This window comes from Gopherus evgoodei, chromosome 1 (assembly GCF_007399415.2).
Source record: "Gopherus evgoodei ecotype Sinaloan lineage chromosome 1, rGopEvg1_v1.p, whole genome shotgun sequence".
In the NCBI taxonomy this organism is placed as follows: domain Eukaryota; kingdom Metazoa; phylum Chordata; order Testudines; family Testudinidae; genus Gopherus; species Gopherus evgoodei.
In genome coordinates this window covers 212,125,688-212,146,380 of record NC_044322.1, presented here as the reverse complement: position 1 = coordinate 212,146,380, position 20,693 = coordinate 212,125,688, and the positions used below count along the sequence as shown (strand labels likewise).

The 20,693-nt window shown below is 45.9% G+C and overlaps 1 protein-coding gene across 1 annotated transcript in view; it reads left to right on the top strand.

Moving 5' to 3' along the window:
* The window catches only part of POLQ (DNA polymerase theta), a 147,502-nt gene that overhangs the window by 107,271 nt on the left and 19,538 nt on the right, over positions 1–20,693 (top strand). Inside the window, 6 exon segments of the mRNA XM_030534424.1 lie at positions 324–517; positions 3,259–3,396; positions 5,488–5,662; positions 17,657–17,786; positions 19,709–19,827; positions 20,420–20,604. Of these exon segments, the coding sequence (XP_030390284.1) occupies positions 324–517; positions 3,259–3,396; positions 5,488–5,662; positions 17,657–17,786; positions 19,709–19,827; positions 20,420–20,604 (941 nt within the window).

Here is a 20,693-nt window from a genome sequence, read left to right as displayed (position 1 = left end):
TTAGGTAAGCCTTTTTGAGCCAGACCTGAAGAAGAGCTCTATGTGCTCTCAAAACTTTTTCTGCTTACTAGCAGAAGTTGCTCAAATGGAATATGTTATCTCACCCACCTTAGCTTTCTAATATCCTGGGGCCAATGCAGCTACAACAATGCTGCATACATAAATATTATTGTCATCCTGGGATTAGAAATTTACAATGAGCATGAGCACCCATTGTAGTCTGAGTTTATAAATCTAGTTTATTTGGTATTTGCCAAATTCAACTGAAATAGACCTTCCATTGATGTTATAAACTCATTTCTTGGCTTTTCTACATATTTCAGATGTTTTCCATAAAGTGGAGATGCCCACCCAATACTGCTTGGCCCTGCTGGAACTGAATGGAATAGGTTTTAGCACAACAGAGTGTGAGACCCAAAAACATGTCATGCAAGCTAAACTGAATGAGATTGAGGCCCAGGCTTATCAAATGGCAGGCCACAGCTTCTCTTTGACCAGCCCTGATGACATTGCAGAGGTATTTCAAGGAGTTGGGTAGGGTGATTGGATCTGAGGGCTGTTAGATTAACTTATCCTATATTTGGGTAAAAATCGTGATGGGTGAAGTGTGTGTGTGATGATCAGGGAATTGTACTTTAAGGAAAGACAGAAACCAAGTTGAATTCTGATCTAAGTTGGTTTTCCTTTTCAGCCATCATAGGCCCCAGTCCTGCAAGGTGCTGGGCACTTCCTACATGATACTCACCTCCCAGTGACTTCAGTGGAAGGTGAGGGTTTGCAGCACTTTGCAGCAGGGCTTTGGAGCGGAGCTTGGAGCTGGAGCGTGGAGCAGCTCCGGAGCAGTGGAGCTGCAGGTTTTTGCCTGGAGCTGGAGCGGAGCTGGAGCACAGCTCTAAAGCCCTGCTTTGCAGAATCAGATCTTTAATTTGTAAAGATGCTGTCTGCAGCCCATGATGTATGGAGTGTGCCTCTTGTCAAATTGCTGCCAGAATGTTTTGGGCTAATACTGTGAGACTAGAGGCTTGTCTACATTCTGGCTTCCTGTGTGGGTATTTATTCCACACTAAAATTGCTTTTGTGCAATTTAAATTAATCCATTTGGATTAAGGTAAACTGCACAAAGGCACTCTTAGTGCAGAATAAGACTGTCCACACGGGGAGTTAGTGTGGAATAGCTATTGCACTTTAAAGTCACGATATACCTTATTTTGCTGTAGCTTCCCCATGTAGACAAGCCCTAGAGCTACTTCATTACTACATTAATATTGTCTGATTTCAAGACACATTGATGTTTGTATGCATGAGCTGTGACATCGCATAGTCTGACTGGTATATGAACTGATTTGTGTTGACCAGTTACTCCTGCCCTCGACATTTCAGCCACAAACAAATGGAAATCTTATTTTAAAAGTTTTGAAACAAGTACGCTAAGCTTGTCAGAACCTGTAAACTCATTCATACAAATGAATCCTTCCAGAAAGACTCAAGGAAATTAGTTATTGATAAATTCGCAATATATAATACTTTTCGTCCAAATGGATGCTTTCTACACGTGCTGTGTGTGCTGATTACAGCAATAAATTGGAATTACCTTGCCGTTTCCTTTCGACCAGGACTAATTTTAACATTGCAAACCTTTAAGAAGTTTCAAACAGCTGCCATTTAAAAAAATGCAACAAAAATATTTTTTTCTTTCCTGCAACTATGGAATTTACCCACAGAATAATACTGGTCTGAAACCAGTCCTGAACTAGTGATTAACATACGGTCCAATGTTTTGTGACCAATCAGGGCTAAGAAATAAAATTAAACCTCTTTCTAAAATAACGTTTCTGTGAAATGTTGCATGTACAGAATGATAATGATTTGATGCAAAGCTTTAGCACTCATTTTAGGTGATCCATATAATTCTCTTGTGGCTTCACCACTCATGAGTCATAGTTTAAGGCTAGAAAGGATCATCATGTCTTCTGGTCTGACCTTCCTGTATTTCACAGGCCACTATCACCAACCAGCCACCTGTACACTAAACCGAAAAGCTGGACTTAGACAAAAATGTTACAGCCCTCAGAAGGCTCAGCTATTTTGTGTCAATGGCAGAGAACAGGAGGAACTGAGTGCATCAATATCTGAGGTCCCTGCAAGTAGGGAATTGGTTGAGAGATACCAAGGCCATCCTGGCAAATGACCCACACCCATACTCAGCAGAAGGAAGGGGAAACCTCCCAAGGTCACTGCCAGTCTGACCCAGGAGGAAAATTCCTTCCTGACCAACATATGGCAATCAGGTAGAGCCTGAGCACATAAGCAAGAACCACCCAGCCAAAGATCTGAGAGAAAATTCTCTATACTACATCAGATTACTGGCCTGGCCCACCTCACCCTACCCTGTGTCCCATCTCCAGCCATGGCCATCTCTGATGCTTCAGAAGGAGACACAAACAAATAAAAACTAAACCCAGAAATACGATCATTCTAATCTCATGCCAGTAAAACCTTTATGCTATACAAATGTGTGTGAAAATTACTTCCGCTCGTGCCTGCCAGCTCTAGAATGAAATGTAGCAGCTGTTAAATAGTGTAAAATATTACACAATAATTTAAGACAAGAATCGTGTATTATTAGTATTACTATTTATCATTTTCATCAGCGTGCCTGTGTATCTCATAAAAAATAAATATTTCATCATGGCTAGTTTTTTAACTGATAGACATTTTTGGTAGAAAAATTCCAATATTCAAACTATTTGAAGCTAATTCTGTAAATGATAGTTGCCACCACATCCTTCAGTGCATTTTGTTCTGCAGTCTTGTCCTTGCTAACATTTTTTTGCTTTTCCCCTTCCTCCTCCCCCCCCCCCCGCCATCTCCCCCGAGGCCTTTCCATCTCATTTGACATCTTAACTTTTATTTTCATTACAGCCGGTCATTAAGAAGCATGGATACATGTAACATCACTTTATAGCAGTCAATTACCTTATCTAGAAGCAGAGCTCCCAAACTTTCAGGATTAGAAAATGAGATTTTAGACTACATTTTGTAGTTAATTAAAATAAGGAGGAACAGTTGAGGGTAACACAGTTCTTTAATCAGCTTTTTAATTAATGATTTTTGTTTTAATGATTTAATGATTTAATTAATCTGGAGCATTAGTGCTGTGCTTTGGTTAGCATATAGGCTATTTTAATGCTCAGAGTCATTTACTGTTTTCTTCTGGGATGAAAATATAGATACTTACTGAAATGTGGTCTCTTTTAGGTCTTGTTTTTGGAGCTGAAATTGCCACCAAATGGAGACGTGAAAATACAAGGGAACAAGAAAACTCTGGGTTATACCAGAAGAGCTACTGCTAATGGAAACAGGGTCAGGTTGGGCAAGCAGTTCAGTACAACCAAGGTACAGTTGAAGCATAGTTCTCATCTGAAAAATGACTATCAAAAGAACTCCTTGTTACTTCACAGATCTGCTCCCTGTATGTGTGGGAGTCAGATCTGCTGACTCTGACGAAATATAAATTTTCCTACCTTCTGCTTCTGTTAGCACTGGAGAACCTATTCACAGGGGTGGCGCCAGGCACCAGCACGCCAAGCGTGTGCCTAGGGCTGCAAGCCGCGGGGGGTGCCCTGCCAGTCGCTGTGAGGGGGGCAGGCAGGCTGCCTTCGGTGGCATGCCTGCAGGAGGTCCACTGGTGCTGCGGTTTCGGTGGCAATTCGGCGGCGAGTATGTCGAAGCTGCAGAACCGGAGGACTTCCTGCAGGCATGCCCCTGAAGGCAGCCTGGCTGCTGTGCTTGTGGAGGCAAAATACCTAGAACCACCCCTGCCTATTCAGCTCTTGGGATGTGGGCTGGATTCTGTTCTGCCTTCTTCATCAACAGAATTTTAACCAAGTGCCACTCTTCTTCCCTCAGTTACGACTGTGCCTTACGGAGAGACTGAGGTGTAAGCAAGGACATAACTCTAAAACAGTAGATTTGGATGCGTTTAAGTCAGAGCTGAATATGGTGTGCAGCATTTACTGTCAGCCAGAAATAGCACTGATTGAGTTTTAGATCCCAGGTTAAATGTATAAGGCTAACGGTTGGAGAATCTCCCATCAATGAGTCAGTTGTTCGTCTTATTGAAAGGTGCTCAGATACAATGGTAATAAATGCAGTATAAATACCTAAGTAGATGCATAGAAAAAATATGGTTCAAGTGTAAATGGAAGAGATTTGCTTTGGGGTCATATACAAGTTCTTATGTGGCAGAACGTAGCTGATGAATTTTCCCTGTAACCATTCTTGTGTTCTGTGCTTCACAGAATTAACTTTCAGAAGCACAGACTTGTTGGGGTTTTGAAATTTAATATATTGGTAGCACGTATAAGATCTAAGTCCAAAACAGGACTGTCAGTTGTTAACTGTTGTGGAACACAGTGCTCATCCTGACTGCCTGGAGCTAATTACTGCTTTTGTTGGGCAAAACATATTAGCAGATTTTTGTGTTCCTTATTTTCAGGACTCATTAACTTTTATGGTGTTCTCCCAGTATCCCTTTGCTCCAATATGACAAGTGTGTTGACAAGCAAATACTGATCCCAGGAAACCTTCCAACAGCGAGGAGATGAGGCTGTTAGTAGATTTTGCTTCATGTTCAGCACAGGTGTGGCACAGCAGAGGCAACACAAAGGGGTGAAGGGCAGAAATTAAGTGAGAATATACAATGGGTTGACTAACTTTTATGGTGCTGAGTGCTGTATGGAACTGCTAGGAGCTCAGGGGCTGTACTCGTATATAAATGTGCATTATTATATGCCACCTTTTTTGCTTTTGCCTGTACCTTCCTTGATCTATAAATAGAAATTGCTTTTTGACTTCAACTGCAAGGTTTTAATTACTAGTGGTCACTTTGTCCCAGGATGAGTGTGATCAAGGTCCTTGTTTGGGCACTCCTAATGTATAGATAGAAAAGGCACAATGGTGTAAGAACAGGAAGGAGGCGAGTTCATGCTGGGAGAGAAGAGACAACACTGGGATGGTGCAAGTTATAATTTCATGTGACTTATTTGATGAAGCAAGTGTCGGGGGTAGCCATGTTAGTCTGTATCCACAAAAACAACAAGGAGTCCGGTGTCTCCTTAAAGACTAACAGATTTATTTGGGCATAAGCTTTTGTGGGTAAAAAAAGCCTCACTTCTTTAGATGCATGAAGCAAACTCTAAAAATTTTATTTAGGACTCAAGTCACAAGTTAATTCTAATAATTGTTTCTCTGGCTGCATGTTATTACAGCAGCTACGTATCACGGCATTCTTGCTGCCCATACAGCAAATATAAGCAGAACTAATGTTCATATAATATTGAGATGTGACTAGAAAAATTGAAGACTACTGTAAGTATATCACTCCCTTTAGATTAGGATTTATCTTCTCTGCAGAACTGAAGAAAGTCTTTTTGTAGAACTTGTAAGACAGCTAATAATATATCTGTTCTGCTGTTACCTTTGTAGGATGTTTTGGAAAAATTAAAGGCCTTTCACCCATTACCGGGCCTGATTCTAGAATGGAGGAGAATCACCAATGCAATGACCAAAGTGGTGTTTCCACTGCAGAGAGAGAAACGTTTGAATCCTGCATTGGGGATGGAGAGGATCTATCCTATATCTCAGACTCACACTGCTACAGGTAATAAGATGTATATGAAATCTTTTCTGTTCACAGACAGTGGCAACCTCTGTGGGCAAAGAGGAAGAGCTCAGTATGTTCAATATCTAACTTTCCAACCAAACTAAGGATGACTATTTTAAATACAGAAGAGTGCTAATTTGTATTAAGATTAGAGCCTTTAAAATTTTGTATAGCTTTGCACTCTTCCAGCAATATTACTAGAATGTTGTGTGTGTGTGTGAACATATAAGTTTCTGGTGTATCCCCACAGATAGTTGCAGCATTTGGTGGGATCTTCAGTGTTTAAAACATTTCTGGGGCACCTTCCACATGAGGATCTCAAGTTACTTAAAAAACACTAATTAAATTTGCCATTCTGCTTCTCTAGAGTATTATCCTAACTTTACAGGTATGGAAATTGAGGCACAAAGCAGGTATGTCACTTATCTAAGGTCCCACAGAGTCAGTGGCAGAGGTGGGAAGAGAACTCATGAGTGTTGACTCCCAGATGTTGCATTTTACCCACAGAATTATTTGGTTTTATTAAATATCACCTTTGACTATCATGGATGAGCTGACATTCTTTGTTTGTGGTGTGACATACCCAGACCAGTGCAGTACAGGAGTCTGGTAGAGGGCAAATATACTGGTCACTGGATGAGTAGTTTTCTGTTCCCTGAGTGACCAGAGCAGGGGCTGCACTAGAGGAATCAGGAACCTGCTAGAACCAATTAAGGCAGACAGGCTGATTAGATCATCTGCAGGCTAATCAGGGCACCTGGGTTTAAAAAGGAGCTCATTCCAGTCAGGGGGAAGGAGCCAGCTGAGAGGAAGTGCATGTGAGGAGCTGGGAGCAAGAGGCGCAAGGAGCTGAGAGTGAGAGGGTGTGCTGCTGGAAGACTAAGGAGTACAAGTGTTATCAGACACCAGGAGAAAGGTCCTGTAGTGAGGATAAAGAAGGTGTTTGGAGGAGGCCATGGGGAAGTAGCCCAGGGAGGTGTAGCTGTCTTGCAGCTGTTACAGGAGGCACTATAGACAGCTGCAATCCACAGGGCCCTGGGCTGGAACCCAGAGTAGAGGGCGGGCCCGAGTTCCCCCCAAGCCTTCCAACTCCTGATCAGACACAGGAGGAGTTGATCCAGACTGTGGGGAAGATCACTGAGGTGAGAAAATCTGCCAGTAAGCGCAGGACCTACCAAGGTAGAGGAGGAACTTTGTCACAGTGGTTATGTACTTTTTCCTTTTCTTATGGGTGGATGTAGTCCTGACTGCGTTTATATAGTAATGCCATAAATATAAGATATATAATAAAAGTATAACGTTTATTATATTATAGTATTTTTTTGTACTTGTGTTTAAGCTTTCTTACTGTGCTCTTGATCTTTAGATTCTGTAGCGTGAAAATCTTTTAGGTAACATTTGAATAATTAAAAAATAGAGCTCTGAAAATCTGTAAATGTTCTTATAGGAAGACCCTGCAAGCAGATCCCATTACTCCCTTCCCTTCTTTCAGTGTTTTGGCCCTCTGGCCCCATTCTCCATCTTTTGTTCTTCCTCCACTCCACCTTTTGACTGCCCTCATGAGGCGAATAGACAGGATTCCTGTAAGTGCCACTGGCTGTGGATACAAATATAGTGGGACAATGTTTCCATGCTAAACACTTTCTCTATTTTGTCCATCCTTTCATTTTTCCCCACATATTTCTATACACAAGAAAGCAATATGGTCTTGTGTATAGGGTACTGAATTGGGAATAAGAAGGCCTGGGTTTTTCTTTGCTGCTCTGCCACTGAGTTGCTGTATGACATTGGGCAAGTCATTCACTTCTCAGTTCTTTCCCTGATTCAGAGGAATTTTTTAAAAAATACTTTTTGATCTACAGATGAAAAGCCCTATCGAAGAGTCTTCTTGTACGCTGCCAGGTATATCAAGAAACTCAGTGCAGGGTATGGATATCCATTATTTTTGTATGAGAAGAGAACACACAAATGTAAGCCTATGAATGGAAGTCTGTAATGATTCAAAATCAGTATGGTTATGTTTTCTACATAAAATGCGGGCATGTTCCAAAAAGATGCACACTTACTTATGGTACATCTATACATGAGGAGACTGTGCTGTTTGTCACAGTGGCCTGACAGTAAAGTCTTTCTACGTAACCATCCCAACCTTGTGTCACTGTGTTTTTTGATCTCTGGAATGGTGTGCATGATCTTTGGAGGGAGCTGTGACCCTTGCAGTGGGAGATATTTTACTCCTTGGAGGAAAACGGCCCTGCCTGCACACACTCTGGCAGAATTTCTATGCTTCTTCGCAGAAAATGGCAGGGAAGCCGGGAGGGGAAGTGGGGGAATGACCATGAGTGCAGTTTGGGGGAGGGCGGATTTCCCGCCCCCAAACAGAGGTGAGGCATGGGGGGAACACAGGGTTACATGCCACTGCCTGCCCCCCTCATTTCTGCAAGTGCAAAGCTGCCCAACTGAAGGAGGCTGGGTCTCGGGTCCACAGACTCTGCAGTTGAACTCCGCCTCCTGGGTCCTAGTGTCAGTTGTGCTCCCCTTCTGTGTGCTGGGAGTCTTTCTGCTTTCATGCAACAGTGAGTGTCTGCGGTGGGGCTGAGTAAGGGGGAGTGGGGGAAATGAGGGAAGGGGGGAAAAGGCAGTGGAGAAGAAAGGAGGGGGTGGAATAGGGCAGGGGGAGGGGAATGTGGAAGTGAGGGGATGGGGCAGTGGGATGAGATAGGGAAGAAAAGGAGATAGGGGAATCGTGGGGGGACTTGGGAGCCCAGCATGTAGGTTCCCCCATTTAGTAGGCTTATCAAACCCTCATCCTGACAAGCCCCCTACTCCCACCCCATTGAGCCCCAACCAACTGCACCTGGATCCTCAAGCCATCAAGCCCCACTCTCCCAGCACCTGAACCCCCCTCACTGAGCCCCATACAGCCAGATCCCACCCCCACTGAACCCCATCTCCCTCTATGCAGACGACTCTTGCTGAGCCCCAACCACCTTCACCTGGATCCCCTGCAGAGTTCCATTGCCCCTGCACCTGGAACCCCCCAACCAGCCCGTTCATCCAGATCTCCCACTGAGCTGCCTGCACCCAGCTTGCCCACACAGAAACCTCTCATCCCACACCTGAATCGCTTGGAGTTATTTCCTGCATCTGTCAAGCTCCACTCACCCACTGTCCTCCCCCCCGCGTGCCTTGTCCCTGCTCCTCTGCCTATCTCCAAGCACTTCCTGCTGCCAAACAGCTGTTTGGTGGCACTTAACACTTTCCAGGAGGGAGAGGGGAGGAGTGGAGAGCTGCATGCTCAGGGAGGAGACGGGGCAGGGATTTGAGGGCGGGGTGGGAAGGGGCAGAGGCGGTGCCTCATGAAAGGGGTGGAGTGGGGGCATGGCCAGGGCATCTTGGGGAGGAGGGGGCTTTTGTACCTTTATATGAAAAGGTGTCAGTGATGCAGCCCTTGGGCCAATGTTCTAGCCCTCATGTGGCCCTCATAGTGATTTGAGTTTGAGATCCCTGATTTAGACCATTCATTCCTGACAAGTGTTTGTCTAACCTGCTCTTAAAAATCTCCAGTGATGGAGATTCCACAACCTCCCTAGGCAATTTATTCCAGTGCATACTGCTGTGTTGTCCTGGGTGGCAGTGAGGGAAAAGAGTCAAAGCACTCTGGCAAAAGCCATCTTCTCTGCCCTCAACATCAAAAAGGGCAGAGAAAAAGTACTATATCTCGGCCAGCGGTTTGAGTACATGTACTCTCACCTTTCCCCTGGTTCACTGTTGGTTGCTGCCGCCGCTGCCAATGAATGAGATAGGCGGGCAAAACTGAAGATGCTAAGAAACTTAACCCTTTGGTAGTAAGGTGTATTTTACAGCCAGCTACAACACTTGGGATTTGATGGCCAAGTTCAAGGACTCTCTGCCCCAGGAGGCAAGGCAGGAGTTCTTGTCCATCTTGGAAGTGGGCAAGGCACTAGCCAAGGCGCCTCTGTTCAAGTGGCATTGGATGCAGCCAATTCAGCAGCATGGTCAATGGCATCGGCCATTTCCATGTGGCGCAGTTCATCGCGGCACTCCTAAAGGCTCTCGCCCGAGATCCAGTTGTCAATCCAGGACCTCCCCTTCGAGGACAATGCTCTGTTTTTGGAGCAAACGGACACTAGGCTGCATGGGCTGAAGGATTCTGGGGCCACCCTGCGCTCTCTTGAGTTGTACGCACATCCGGCCTCAAGGAGACACTTCCGGCTACCTCTGCCGATATACTCGGGTCTGCCTTGGCAGAACTCCTGTAGGAGGAAAAACAGAGGCCTTAAAGGCTGCCAGTCTGCCCCATCCTCCTCGGCCCCACAGTCAGTCCCATGCGCCACTCAGGTGGCCCATGGCGAGCATTTTGAGGGTGTGCTTGAGGACAATACACCAGACTTGCCTCGGGATCTGGCCTCCCTTCCATTTTTGGATCGTTTGTCCCCATTCCTCACTGAATGGGCCCGAATTACCTTGAACTGTTGGGTGCTCAACACCATAGCAACTGGTTACACCCTGCAGTTTTCCTCTACTACACTCCTCCCTCCCATCCCTCTTCAGGTCCCCTTCTCATGAGCAACTCCTTGTCCAGGAGGTGGAGTCTCTCCTATGCGTGGGGGCCATGGAGGAAGTCCCTCTAGAGCTAAAAGGAAAGGGGTTCTATTCCCAGTATTTCCTAATACTGAAGGCCAAAGGGTGACTCAGACCCATCTTAGACCTGCGTCGCCTCTACAAGTATCTCAAGAAGTTGAAGTTTTGCATGGTCTCTCTGGCGTCCATTATTCTCTCTTTGATCTGGGAGATTAATATGCCACCCTCAATTTGAGAGACACTTACTTCATTATTTCAATTTTCGGTGGACCCAGGAGATTCCTCCGATTTGTAGTAGGCCAGGGTCATCATTAGTTCGCTGTCCTGCCATTTGGCCTCTTGGCAGCTCCAAGAGTTTTCACTAAGTGCTGCCGGTAGCACCTTATCTGAGATGTTGCAGTGTACAAATCTGTCCATACCTCGACAACTGACTTATCCAGGGCAGATCTGGGGCAGAAGCCCAACACAACCTCGACCTAGTCTGAGCCACCTGTCAGGAGTTAGGCCTGCTGATTAAATGAACAAAAATCTACCTGACCCAGTTCAGACAATAGAGTCCATAGGCGCAGTTTTTGACTCTACTGAGGCCAGAGCTACCTACTGGAGACCCAATTTCAAGCTATGCCAGAGCTCATCGAATGCATCAGAGCCCATCCGCTCATGACTGCCTGGGTATGCAGCATGTACTCACATAGTCTGGCATGCAGACTCCTGCAGATGTGGTTGGCATTGGTCTACACCCCTGGTGGACACCATTTGGATTTCCATTGAACGTTCTGTCCTCTCTAACTTGATGGACAGAACTGTGACTGGTGTTGGCAAGGGTTCCCTTTGTAGCCCCACTCCCATTGGTGATGTCGGTCTCTGATTGCCTTGGATCTGGGGTTGGGAGCCCACCTTGGTAACCTCAATACGCTGGGCCTCTGGTCCCAGGAGGATCATTCTCTCCATATAAACGTAAGGGAGCTCAAGGTGATACATTTGGCCTGCCAGGCATTCCTTACATACCTAAAGGGCAGAATGGTGCAGATCTTGATGGACAATACTGTTGCGATGTTCTACATCAACAAGCAAGGTGGAGACCACTTATATGCCCTGTGTCAAGAGGCTCTCTGGCTGTGGAACTTCTGTGTGCAGCATGCCATTCATCTCTAGGTGTCACACCTCCCAGGAGCCTGGAAGTCTGGTGGATCTCCTGAGTAGGTCCTCCTCTCCGCAAGTCGTCACTCCACCAGAGGTGGTCAACGTGATCCCCCAGAGGTGGGGGACTCCCCAGGCAGTCCTGTTTGCATCCATACTGAACAGAAAGTGTCAACAGTTTTGCTCAATTTTTGCGGTTTCGCCAAAGGCTCCTTGTCCAATGCCTTTCTGCTCCTGTGGATGGGGGTGCTTGTATATGCTTTTCCACCAATACCCCTGGTGCGCAAGGTCCTCTTGAAGGTCAAGAGAGACAAGGTGAGAATCAGCATAGTGACTCTGGCATGGCCGCGCCATCACTGGTTTCGCACACTTATGGATCTCTCCATAGCAGCCCTGCTGGAACTCCTGCTCCAGCCAGACTTATTCTCACAGAACCAGGGGCGTCTGATTCCCCCCGCCCCCCCCCGGAACCTAGTGTCCTTTCATCTGACAGCATGGTTTCTGTGTGTCTGAATGCAGAGGAATGGGCATGCTTGGCGTAGATCCAGTGCATCCTGCTGGGTAGCAGGTAGCCCTCCACCAGTGCGACCTACCTGGCCAAGTGAAAACGTTTTACGTATTGGGCCTCAGGCTCGGGAGTTTCCCCTTCCAAGTCTTCTCTGCAATCCATATTGGACTACCTGCTTTACCTCAGACTCCAAGGCCTGGCCCTTTCGTCAGTTAAGGTGCACTTGGCATCTATCTCAGCCTTCCATCTTCTGATCCAGGGCAAATTGATCTTCTCTCACAAAATGATGCTCAAGTTTCTGAAAGGCTTGGAGAGGCTCTTACCCTCAAGTCTGCGACCCAATCCCTCATTGGGTCTTAAATCTGGTTCTCTCTCAGTTCACGGGTCCCCCACTTTGAGCCACTGGCATCCTGCTCTTTGCTGCTCCTCTTGTGGAAGGTCGCCTTCTTGGTAGTGATCACCTTGGCCCAGAGGGTCTGTCGTGACTGCCTATTCCACCAGAGTGCAGACTTCTTCAGCAGCCTTCTTTGCGCAGGTACCAATTCAAGATATTAGAAGAGCTGCCACCTGGTCTTCAATCCATACCTTTGTGTCCGACTACGCTATCACCCAACAGGCCCAGGATGACACCAGCTTTGGCAGAGCAGTGTTGCAAGCAGCATTACTGTGAACTCTGAGCCCACCTCCAGGGACACTGCTTGTGAGTCACCTAACATGGAATAGAGACGAGCAAGCACTTGAAGAAGAAAAAATAGTTAGTTACCTACCTTTTGTAACTGTTCTTCAAGACATGTTGCTCATGTCCATTCCATGATCTGCCCTCTGAGACACTGCACTCTATATAATTTTATAAAAATATGCTAATGAGTGTGAATATAATGTAACTGGGATAGGCTTCATGCAAAAGGTCTCTTGTAAGGTATCATTGCAAAGCTTATAATCTACTGATTGTGTTTATCCTATTTGTATGGATGTATCATTCTTGTATTTGAAACTAGAAATATGAAATATAACTCTGAGGGCCTATTGTAATTATGCAAAGTGTGGGCCATTGATGGTAGTTTGGAATCTTGATAGCTTCCATTAACCAGGACAATTGTCTGTAGATGGCTCTGTTTTACTTGTAAGTCTTCCTGTATACGTGTGTGCTGGCAAGTGGGTAATGAAGTCTTACAGTGACCCGTGATCATGTCACCTGAACTGGAATCCATCTTTAACCTGGTGCTTTTCCATTTAGAAGAAGGACTGGGAGCCCAGAGAGGGACAAAGGTGTCCCGCCTTATGCAGAAGATATATAAGTGGGTGGAACAGAACAGCGAGGGGCTGCAATCATGAGAAATCCCCTAGCTACCACCTGAGCTGGAACAAGGACTGTACCGAGGGAAGGATTGGGCACAGACTGGAAGGCGTCCAGTCTGTGATAGAAGCGTATTGAAACATATCTCTAAGGGTGAGCTTTTATCTGTATTCAGTTTTCTTACTGTATTAGGTTTAGAGTTGCGTGTGTTATTTTATTCTGCTTGGTAATTCACTTTGTTCTGTCTATTATTACTTGGAACCACTTAAATCCTACTTTTTGTATTTAATAAAATCACTTTTTACTTACTAATTAACCCGGAGTATGTATTAATACCTTGGGGTGCGGGACAAACAGCTGTGCATATCTCTCTATCAGTGTTATAGGGGGCGAATAAATGAGTTTACCTTGTATAAGCTTTATACAAGGTAAAATGGATTTATTTGTGGTTTGGACCCCATTGGGAACTGGGCATGTGGGTGTGGGAGACAAGAACACTTCTTAAACTGCTTTCAATTAAGCTTGCAGTTTGTGGGACGTGGTTCAGACCTGGATCTGTGTTTTGTGTCTGGCAAGCGTGTCAGGCACAGCCAGGCAGGGCTCTGAAGACCCAAGCTGGCAGTGAAAGCAGGGGCAGAAGTAGTCTTGGCACATCAGTTGGCAGCCCCAAGGGGGTTTCTGTAATCCAACCCGTCACACTCTCCTTCCCCGTTGTCGGAGTTGCAGGCAAGAAGGAACTGAGAGGGCACAGGGCCGGTGGCGCCCCATATACCGGCGTATGAAACTGGGGCTCTAGGGGAAGCGGCAAGTGAGGGAGGTGAGGGACAAAGGTGTCCCGCCTTATGCAGAAGATATATAAGTGGGTGGAACAGAACAGCGAGGGGCTGTTCTGTTCCACCCAGAGCCGTCCCTATGGATACCACTAAGGCAAGCCTGCACAACTCGTAAAGCAGCGAGTGCCATATTACTCCAAAGAAAACAGTTGAGGGCTGAACCCCTCCTCCCAGCGCCGCCAAGCCGCCCCAAAACACAACACTCCCCCCAGCGCCGTCCAGCCCCCCTGAAATACTCCTTCCCCCGCCCCCAGCACCGCCCGCCCCACGGAAACAAACCCTACTTCCCCAGCACTGCCTCACCTTAGTAATATGTTATAGTGGGCCCTTAAGGTAGTATAATTAAGGTAAAAGAAAAAATATCTTTGCTAGAAGTAGAACAAGCTCTTCCCACAACTTTATCAATTGCCCTGTTGAATGAATGAGGTGTGACTGAGGAAGGTGTGGAAGGCAGGCACCTCCAGACATCTGCAACTCTTGGAGAGGGGATGGGAGCGAGACCAGATCAGTAGAACAGGTGAGCCACTGACTCCTCGCTTGCCTCTCAGCCCCCCGCACCTCCCCTGGCTCCCCTACTCAACCCCCACCACTGCCTGCCCGCCTGCTTGCATCCTCAGCTCCCCCCTCCTCCTCGGCTCGCCTCCTCATCCCCGGCAACTGTCCGGTCGCCCGCCTCTTCATTCCTCCTCCCTCACTTGCCGCTTCCCTACTCACCTCCCGCAGGCTGCACAATGAGCCCACCTACTCATCCCCCGTGGGCCGCACAGTGAATCCACACGGGCCGCATGTTGTGCAGGCCTGCACAACGGGAAAAATTTCTGGCAGCCATCCATGTGGCCACACACACACCTAACATGGAATGGACATGAGCAACACATCTCGAAGAACAGATAGATAGGTAGAAAGGAAGGTAACTGGGTTTTTTTCCGGGTGTTGGGGTTTCCTGATGTGAAAGGCTATGGTAAAATACATTTAAAAAACAAACAGGAGTTCCTAACTTGCCTAGCACCAGAATGTTAAAAGCAGTGTTTGTCTCTAGATTACGAGGAGCATTCTAACAGTATGCAGGAAAATATGAATTTCAATTCAATGTCTTTTTAGTATGTAACATCACTCAGTTGGAGCAACACTTAGAGTAGGCCTTCTGAAGCTTTGGGAGGGGTGAGGATTTCTGCAAAAGCTGAAATAAGAAAAATACAAATTTAAGAATTAGCATAGGATAACATTTGTTTATCCTTTTCAGAGTTCAGGTTTTAACCCTGTGTTGAATATTAAAATCCACTCTTTCTGGAAACTGTAAATCGGTTATGTAGGAGATGAAGTCATAAATGAAATGGTCAAATGCAATGGAGGAGGATTTCTTCAGAGGATCAATATGTGCATCCTTTTAAAGCTTTGAGGACCATCTCTTCTGCCTGTCAAACCTGATTCTTGGCAGATTTGTTCCACGAGAAGTCCCCTCAGATTTTTACATAAATTGAAAAGCAGCAGGCAGTGTTTTATAGGTACAGCTGAGTAACTAGTGAAGAAGCTGTCTGTCTGGATACAAGATCCAGGAATACTTTAATCTGTGTCTTGTTTTCATCTCTAATATATCTGTCTGCCTCCCACAACCACGGGTATCTCTGTACTCTGTTGGTGTCAGGGATATGTCTATGTATTTTTACTTTAATATTTTATTGTGTTCACTGACCCAGCACCAAACAGTGGTTAACTTTGCTTTCATCTCCATAGTCACCCCCGCTTTTCAAGTACATCATGATCTTGCATAAAATAAGCAAAACTTCTCATGGAACTGAAACTTGGTTTGAAAATTTTCAGTTCATTTTCTTACTATATTATATTCATTCATTGTTGATTTATTAGACGCACGTGTCCAAAACTCAAAGTGTGCTAGTAATTTAAAAAATCCCCACCAGCACTCTGCTGAATCAGTACAAAATGCTGCAACATTTCACACGGTAGAGTCTGTGTCCCTTCAGTTCTCCAACCCTGGAACAGCTCTTACATTGCTTTGGTGTAAGAACGCTCACTCTTGGCCTGTTCACACACAACTTCCAGTATGTAAAATCGCTCTCAGTTGTGTTACATGAATGCTCTGGCTAGCCAGTCATGAATTAAACTGCAGAGCAATACCAGCAAGCACTCTAATCCCAGACTTTCCCCCCAGAAATATGCATCTTGTATTGTTGAGCACACTACTGAACATTGCAAGTTCATAGGAAGTCTATTATTTCATCAAAGGAAAATAATATGCACCAGCCTTGTTATCCCAAATGGAGTTTCTCCACACACTTCAACCAAACACAATGGCTAAGATAAAACAATAAGATAAGTTTATTAATTACAGGAAGTTAGATTTTAAGTGATTACAAGTAATGATGCATGAAAGCCAGGATTGGCTACAAAAGAAATAACCGGGTAAAACGCAGGCTAATATCTAACTTAACCAGTTAAGTAACTTTAAAAACAAAGGTTTTGACTCACCATATGTTAAAAGCAGTCTGTACTAGCTGAAAAGCTGTCCAGCCAGGACCACTCTTCCCCCAGTTGAAAGATGAGCCTTTACACTACATCCTTAGCTTGGCTGATTTTGCCTCTGTGTTGCAGGGGTCTCTGATAAGTGCATTTGTTATGTAGAGTTTGGGCTGAACTATTGAAATATAACAGATCAGAAAAGGATGGGCTATCACCCTGCAAGGACACTGTCAAGTACATCTCTCTCTGTGTTTGTGACCTCTTTAAAATCCTCAAGTCACTGTGTTTGGTCAAGGTGCACCTGGCAGGCATTTTGGCAATCAAGGCAGATTGGTCTTTGCCCACTGCATGACAGCGTGGTTCCTGAAAGGCCTGGAGTGCCTTTACCTGTATGTCTGGGACATGGTTCCCCCTTGGGACCTGAATCTTGTGCTGTCAAGGCTGATGGGTCCCTGCTTCGAGCCCCTTGTTTCACGCTTCCTCCTGCTTCTCTCCTGGAAGGTCTCATTCTTAGTCGCTATAACTTCGGCCTGTGGAGTGTACAAAATCAGGGTGCTCACATTGGAACTGCTTTACACGATCCAGCTACGTCTGCACCTGGCCTTTCTGTCCAAGATCGTCTCCCAGTTCCATACTAGTCAAGACATAACTGCCAGTCCTTTGTCCAAAGTCTCACACAATGGATGAGGAACTGTTTTGTTCTATCTACGGGCCCTGGCCTTCTACGTAGATAGAACAAAACAGTTCTGTAAGGCAACACAGTTGTTCGTTGCTGTTGCAGATAGGATGAAGGGTTGCCCAGTGTGTGCCCAAAGAATATCATTGTGGATCATGGCCTGCATCCGCTACTGTTATGAGCTGGTGAAGGTGCCCCCACCAGCGATAGTAACAGCTCATTCAACTAGGGCGCAGGCGTCCTCAGCAGCCTTCCTTGCTCAGATGCCAATCCAAGAAATTTGTCGGGCTAAGACTTGGTCGTTTATAGTTCAGAAAGCAGTGATTTTGACACAAGGATTTCCTTTGTTTTCTGCTCTGCACAGAAGTGTGTGTGTGTTCAGATGTATGCTATGTTTTCATTTAACAGTTTCCTCCTTGGTCCTTATTTTCTTCTTGCTTTTATTTCATTTTAGGTCGCATAAGCTTCATAGAACCTAATATCCAGAATGTGCCGAAAGATTTTGAGATTGAAATGCCAACCTTGATTGGAGAGAGCCCACCATCCCAAGCACAAGGGTGTGGCGTTACTTTTCCTGGGGGCAGGTAGGAATGTGGCCAGTGGCGATTCCACTTGTGCTATTTCTGTTAACTTGATTGCCTTGTCATTTTCTGGTAATTGCCTACCTGGCCAGCCTGCAGTAATTCTCCTAACTTTTGGCTCCTAACCTGGTCCTTTAAAGCGTCCTTATTAGACAGCTCTGATGTAGCCAAATGAGATGATGATACCAAGCCCTGCATGGCAAATCCCTGATTCAGTGGCTTAACTGGGAAATTTTTGCTGAAGAGATTTTTCTCTGTACCCCCCTACTAGCCACTCCTACCTTCTCCATCTGTCTTTAAAATTTTCTTTCCATAACCTCCTGAATCCTCTTCGTTTCCTGTAGTCTCTGCTCGAAAGAAGAGAGAAACCAGAAAGGAAAGTAAGGAATCACTGCTGGCAGGCGTCCTCTGCATGCAGGAGTCGAGCTGCTTCCAGGATTTCCCCTCAGCAAAGGGGTACAGGGCTCAAAATGCAGATTACAAAACTATACTAAAATTCAAACTTCAGTCTTCCACCTCTGGACTCAGATACACTCACAGCAGGCAGTACCCTTGGACTAACAGCCAGAGTAGAACTGGTGGCTGATCTCACCTGGAGAGCTAACTCAACCTGGGTGGGGGATGTTTTACCAACAAAGCTCTACAAACTGGGAGTCCTTGGAGAGGGAAAGGGCCAAGCTTGAGGGATCTTGCTTTCAGGTCCCCAGAAGCCAGTTCTCAGGGAAAACCCTGCATGCAGGTCTGGGACTCACCAGCTCCCCTGCCCCATCCAACCACCCCTTCTCCCTGACTGCCCCTGGAACCCCTGCCCCTGACTGCCCCCTGCCACCCCATCCAAGCCTCCTCTCATTCCTGACTGCCCCCCGGGAGCCCCTGCCCCATCCAGCCACCCCTTCTCCCTGTCCTTGGCTGCCTCCCACTACCTCATCCAATCCCCCCCTCCTTCCTGACTGGCCCCTGGGGACTCCTGCCCCATTCAGCCCTCAGTTCCCCACCCTCTGGCCGTCCCGACCCCATCCACACCCCTGTCCCTGACCACCACTCTGAACTCCCCTGCCCTCTATCAAACCCCCTCACCCCCTTACCACATTGCCTGAAGCACCAGTAGCTGGTGGTGCTACAGCCGTGCCACCCAGAGCACCGGGACAGGCAGCTGTGCCACTCAGCAGCTCATAGCACTGGGTCAAGTCCTGGTTCTGCAGCTGTGCTGTTGTAGGAGCTCACAGCCCTGCCCCCCAGAGCATTGCGTTGTCAGTGGAGCAAGCTGAGGCTGCGGGGGAGGGGGAACAGCAGGGGAGGGGCTAGTTGCTAGCCTTCCGGGCCAGGAGCTCAGGGACCGGGCAAGAGGGTCCTGCAGGCCAGATGGGGCCCACGGACTGTAGTTTGTCCACCTCTGCTGTAGATGTTCCTTTGTTGGGGAGGATATAACACCTCTTATGGTAAACTACTATTTTACACTTGGTAATGCTTCGCCCCACTCTGGAGGTTTACAGTTTTAGCAAACATTTTTATGGTTACAGAGCAAACATTTAAACATGACTTTCTACCATGGGATACAGATATTACAAGTAGAATTAATACAAACAGCATCCTACAAGCATTCCATAATGTCTAAACACATTCTTATAACTCTAATATCTATTTTAACAATACTAACGCACAGACAATCCAGCTGTGCACTTGTTTCCAGCTATGCATTTGTCAGTGTTTAGTGAGGCCCAGTGGCTATGGCATGAGCTGGAACCTGATCTGCCAGTGTCACAGATGATCTGCCAGAGTCAGACCTCCAAGGAACAATACAAAGTTATTATGACTGTTTGTTTTTTGCAAATGGTTAGTCTGATTTTAAGTCTTTGTAACCACAGTTGATGCAGCAATAGGCACTGTAAAAAATCAGTTGAGTAAACAATGTTTTGTCTCCACAGAGGTAGAAAGCGGTGCAGTACCTTGCCTTGTGGCCTCAAGGTTCTGTCTGATGAAGGAACCAAAGAAAGAGGGATGCCATTTTCTGTTAGCATGAGGCATGCTTTTGTTCCTTTTCCAGGTAATGATTTGGTATTGCACTGTCTTGTATCTTTTCATTGAGTTAAGCACATAGCTAATGAAAATCTAGCTCTAGTAGTGAAGGGAGGAAATGCTGATATGTACATCTTTTTGGGTAGGCTGAGTGGCAAAACTCTGAGCAGCAGCAGAGGCAAGCCCTGAAGAGGTTGGGACAGGATAGCAGAAATGAGTTCTCACCCAGCCTCAAATCAGCTAAAAGTATTTGCAATGGAAGGCAGAGGCATGAGAAAGAGAAGCTACTAGAGCATCAGTCATATTGGTGAAAAGCTGTTCAGAACTGGGGCAGTAGGTGTAACTCTGTATGCAGTAGTCTGTTTTGTATGAGTCTCCACTGCCTTTTTCCTGGGACAGCCCTGTATTTACACTTATCTAAAGCTGCCAGTGTGAATGAGTGGAGAAATCTCATTTATCAGTGTGTTGCATTTTCTTTGCTTCTGTGTAAAATGATGACCCAAGTGCAAGGTAGATGAGGATCTGGTTTGTAATTTCTTAGGTGATGGACTTGGACATGATATCTGAGTGTTAATTTATGAAAGGTTATTGTTTGGATTCATTCGGTCTGTTGGCTGCAGGAGGTTTAATCTTGGCTGCTGATTACTCCCAACTCGAGCTGAGGATCCTTGCTCACTTATCCCAGGATTGCCGGCTCATCGAGGTCTTGAACAGTGGAGCTGATGTCTTCAAGAGCATTGCAGCTGAGTGGAAGATGATTGATGCTGATGCTGTTGGAGATGAGATAAGGCAACAAGCCAAGCAGGTAGTCTTTGGTAAAATTTCTAAACTCCATCAGACATAGCAACTTAATGAGTAGAAAGGACTTGATCAAAGGTTATTATTGAAGTAAAG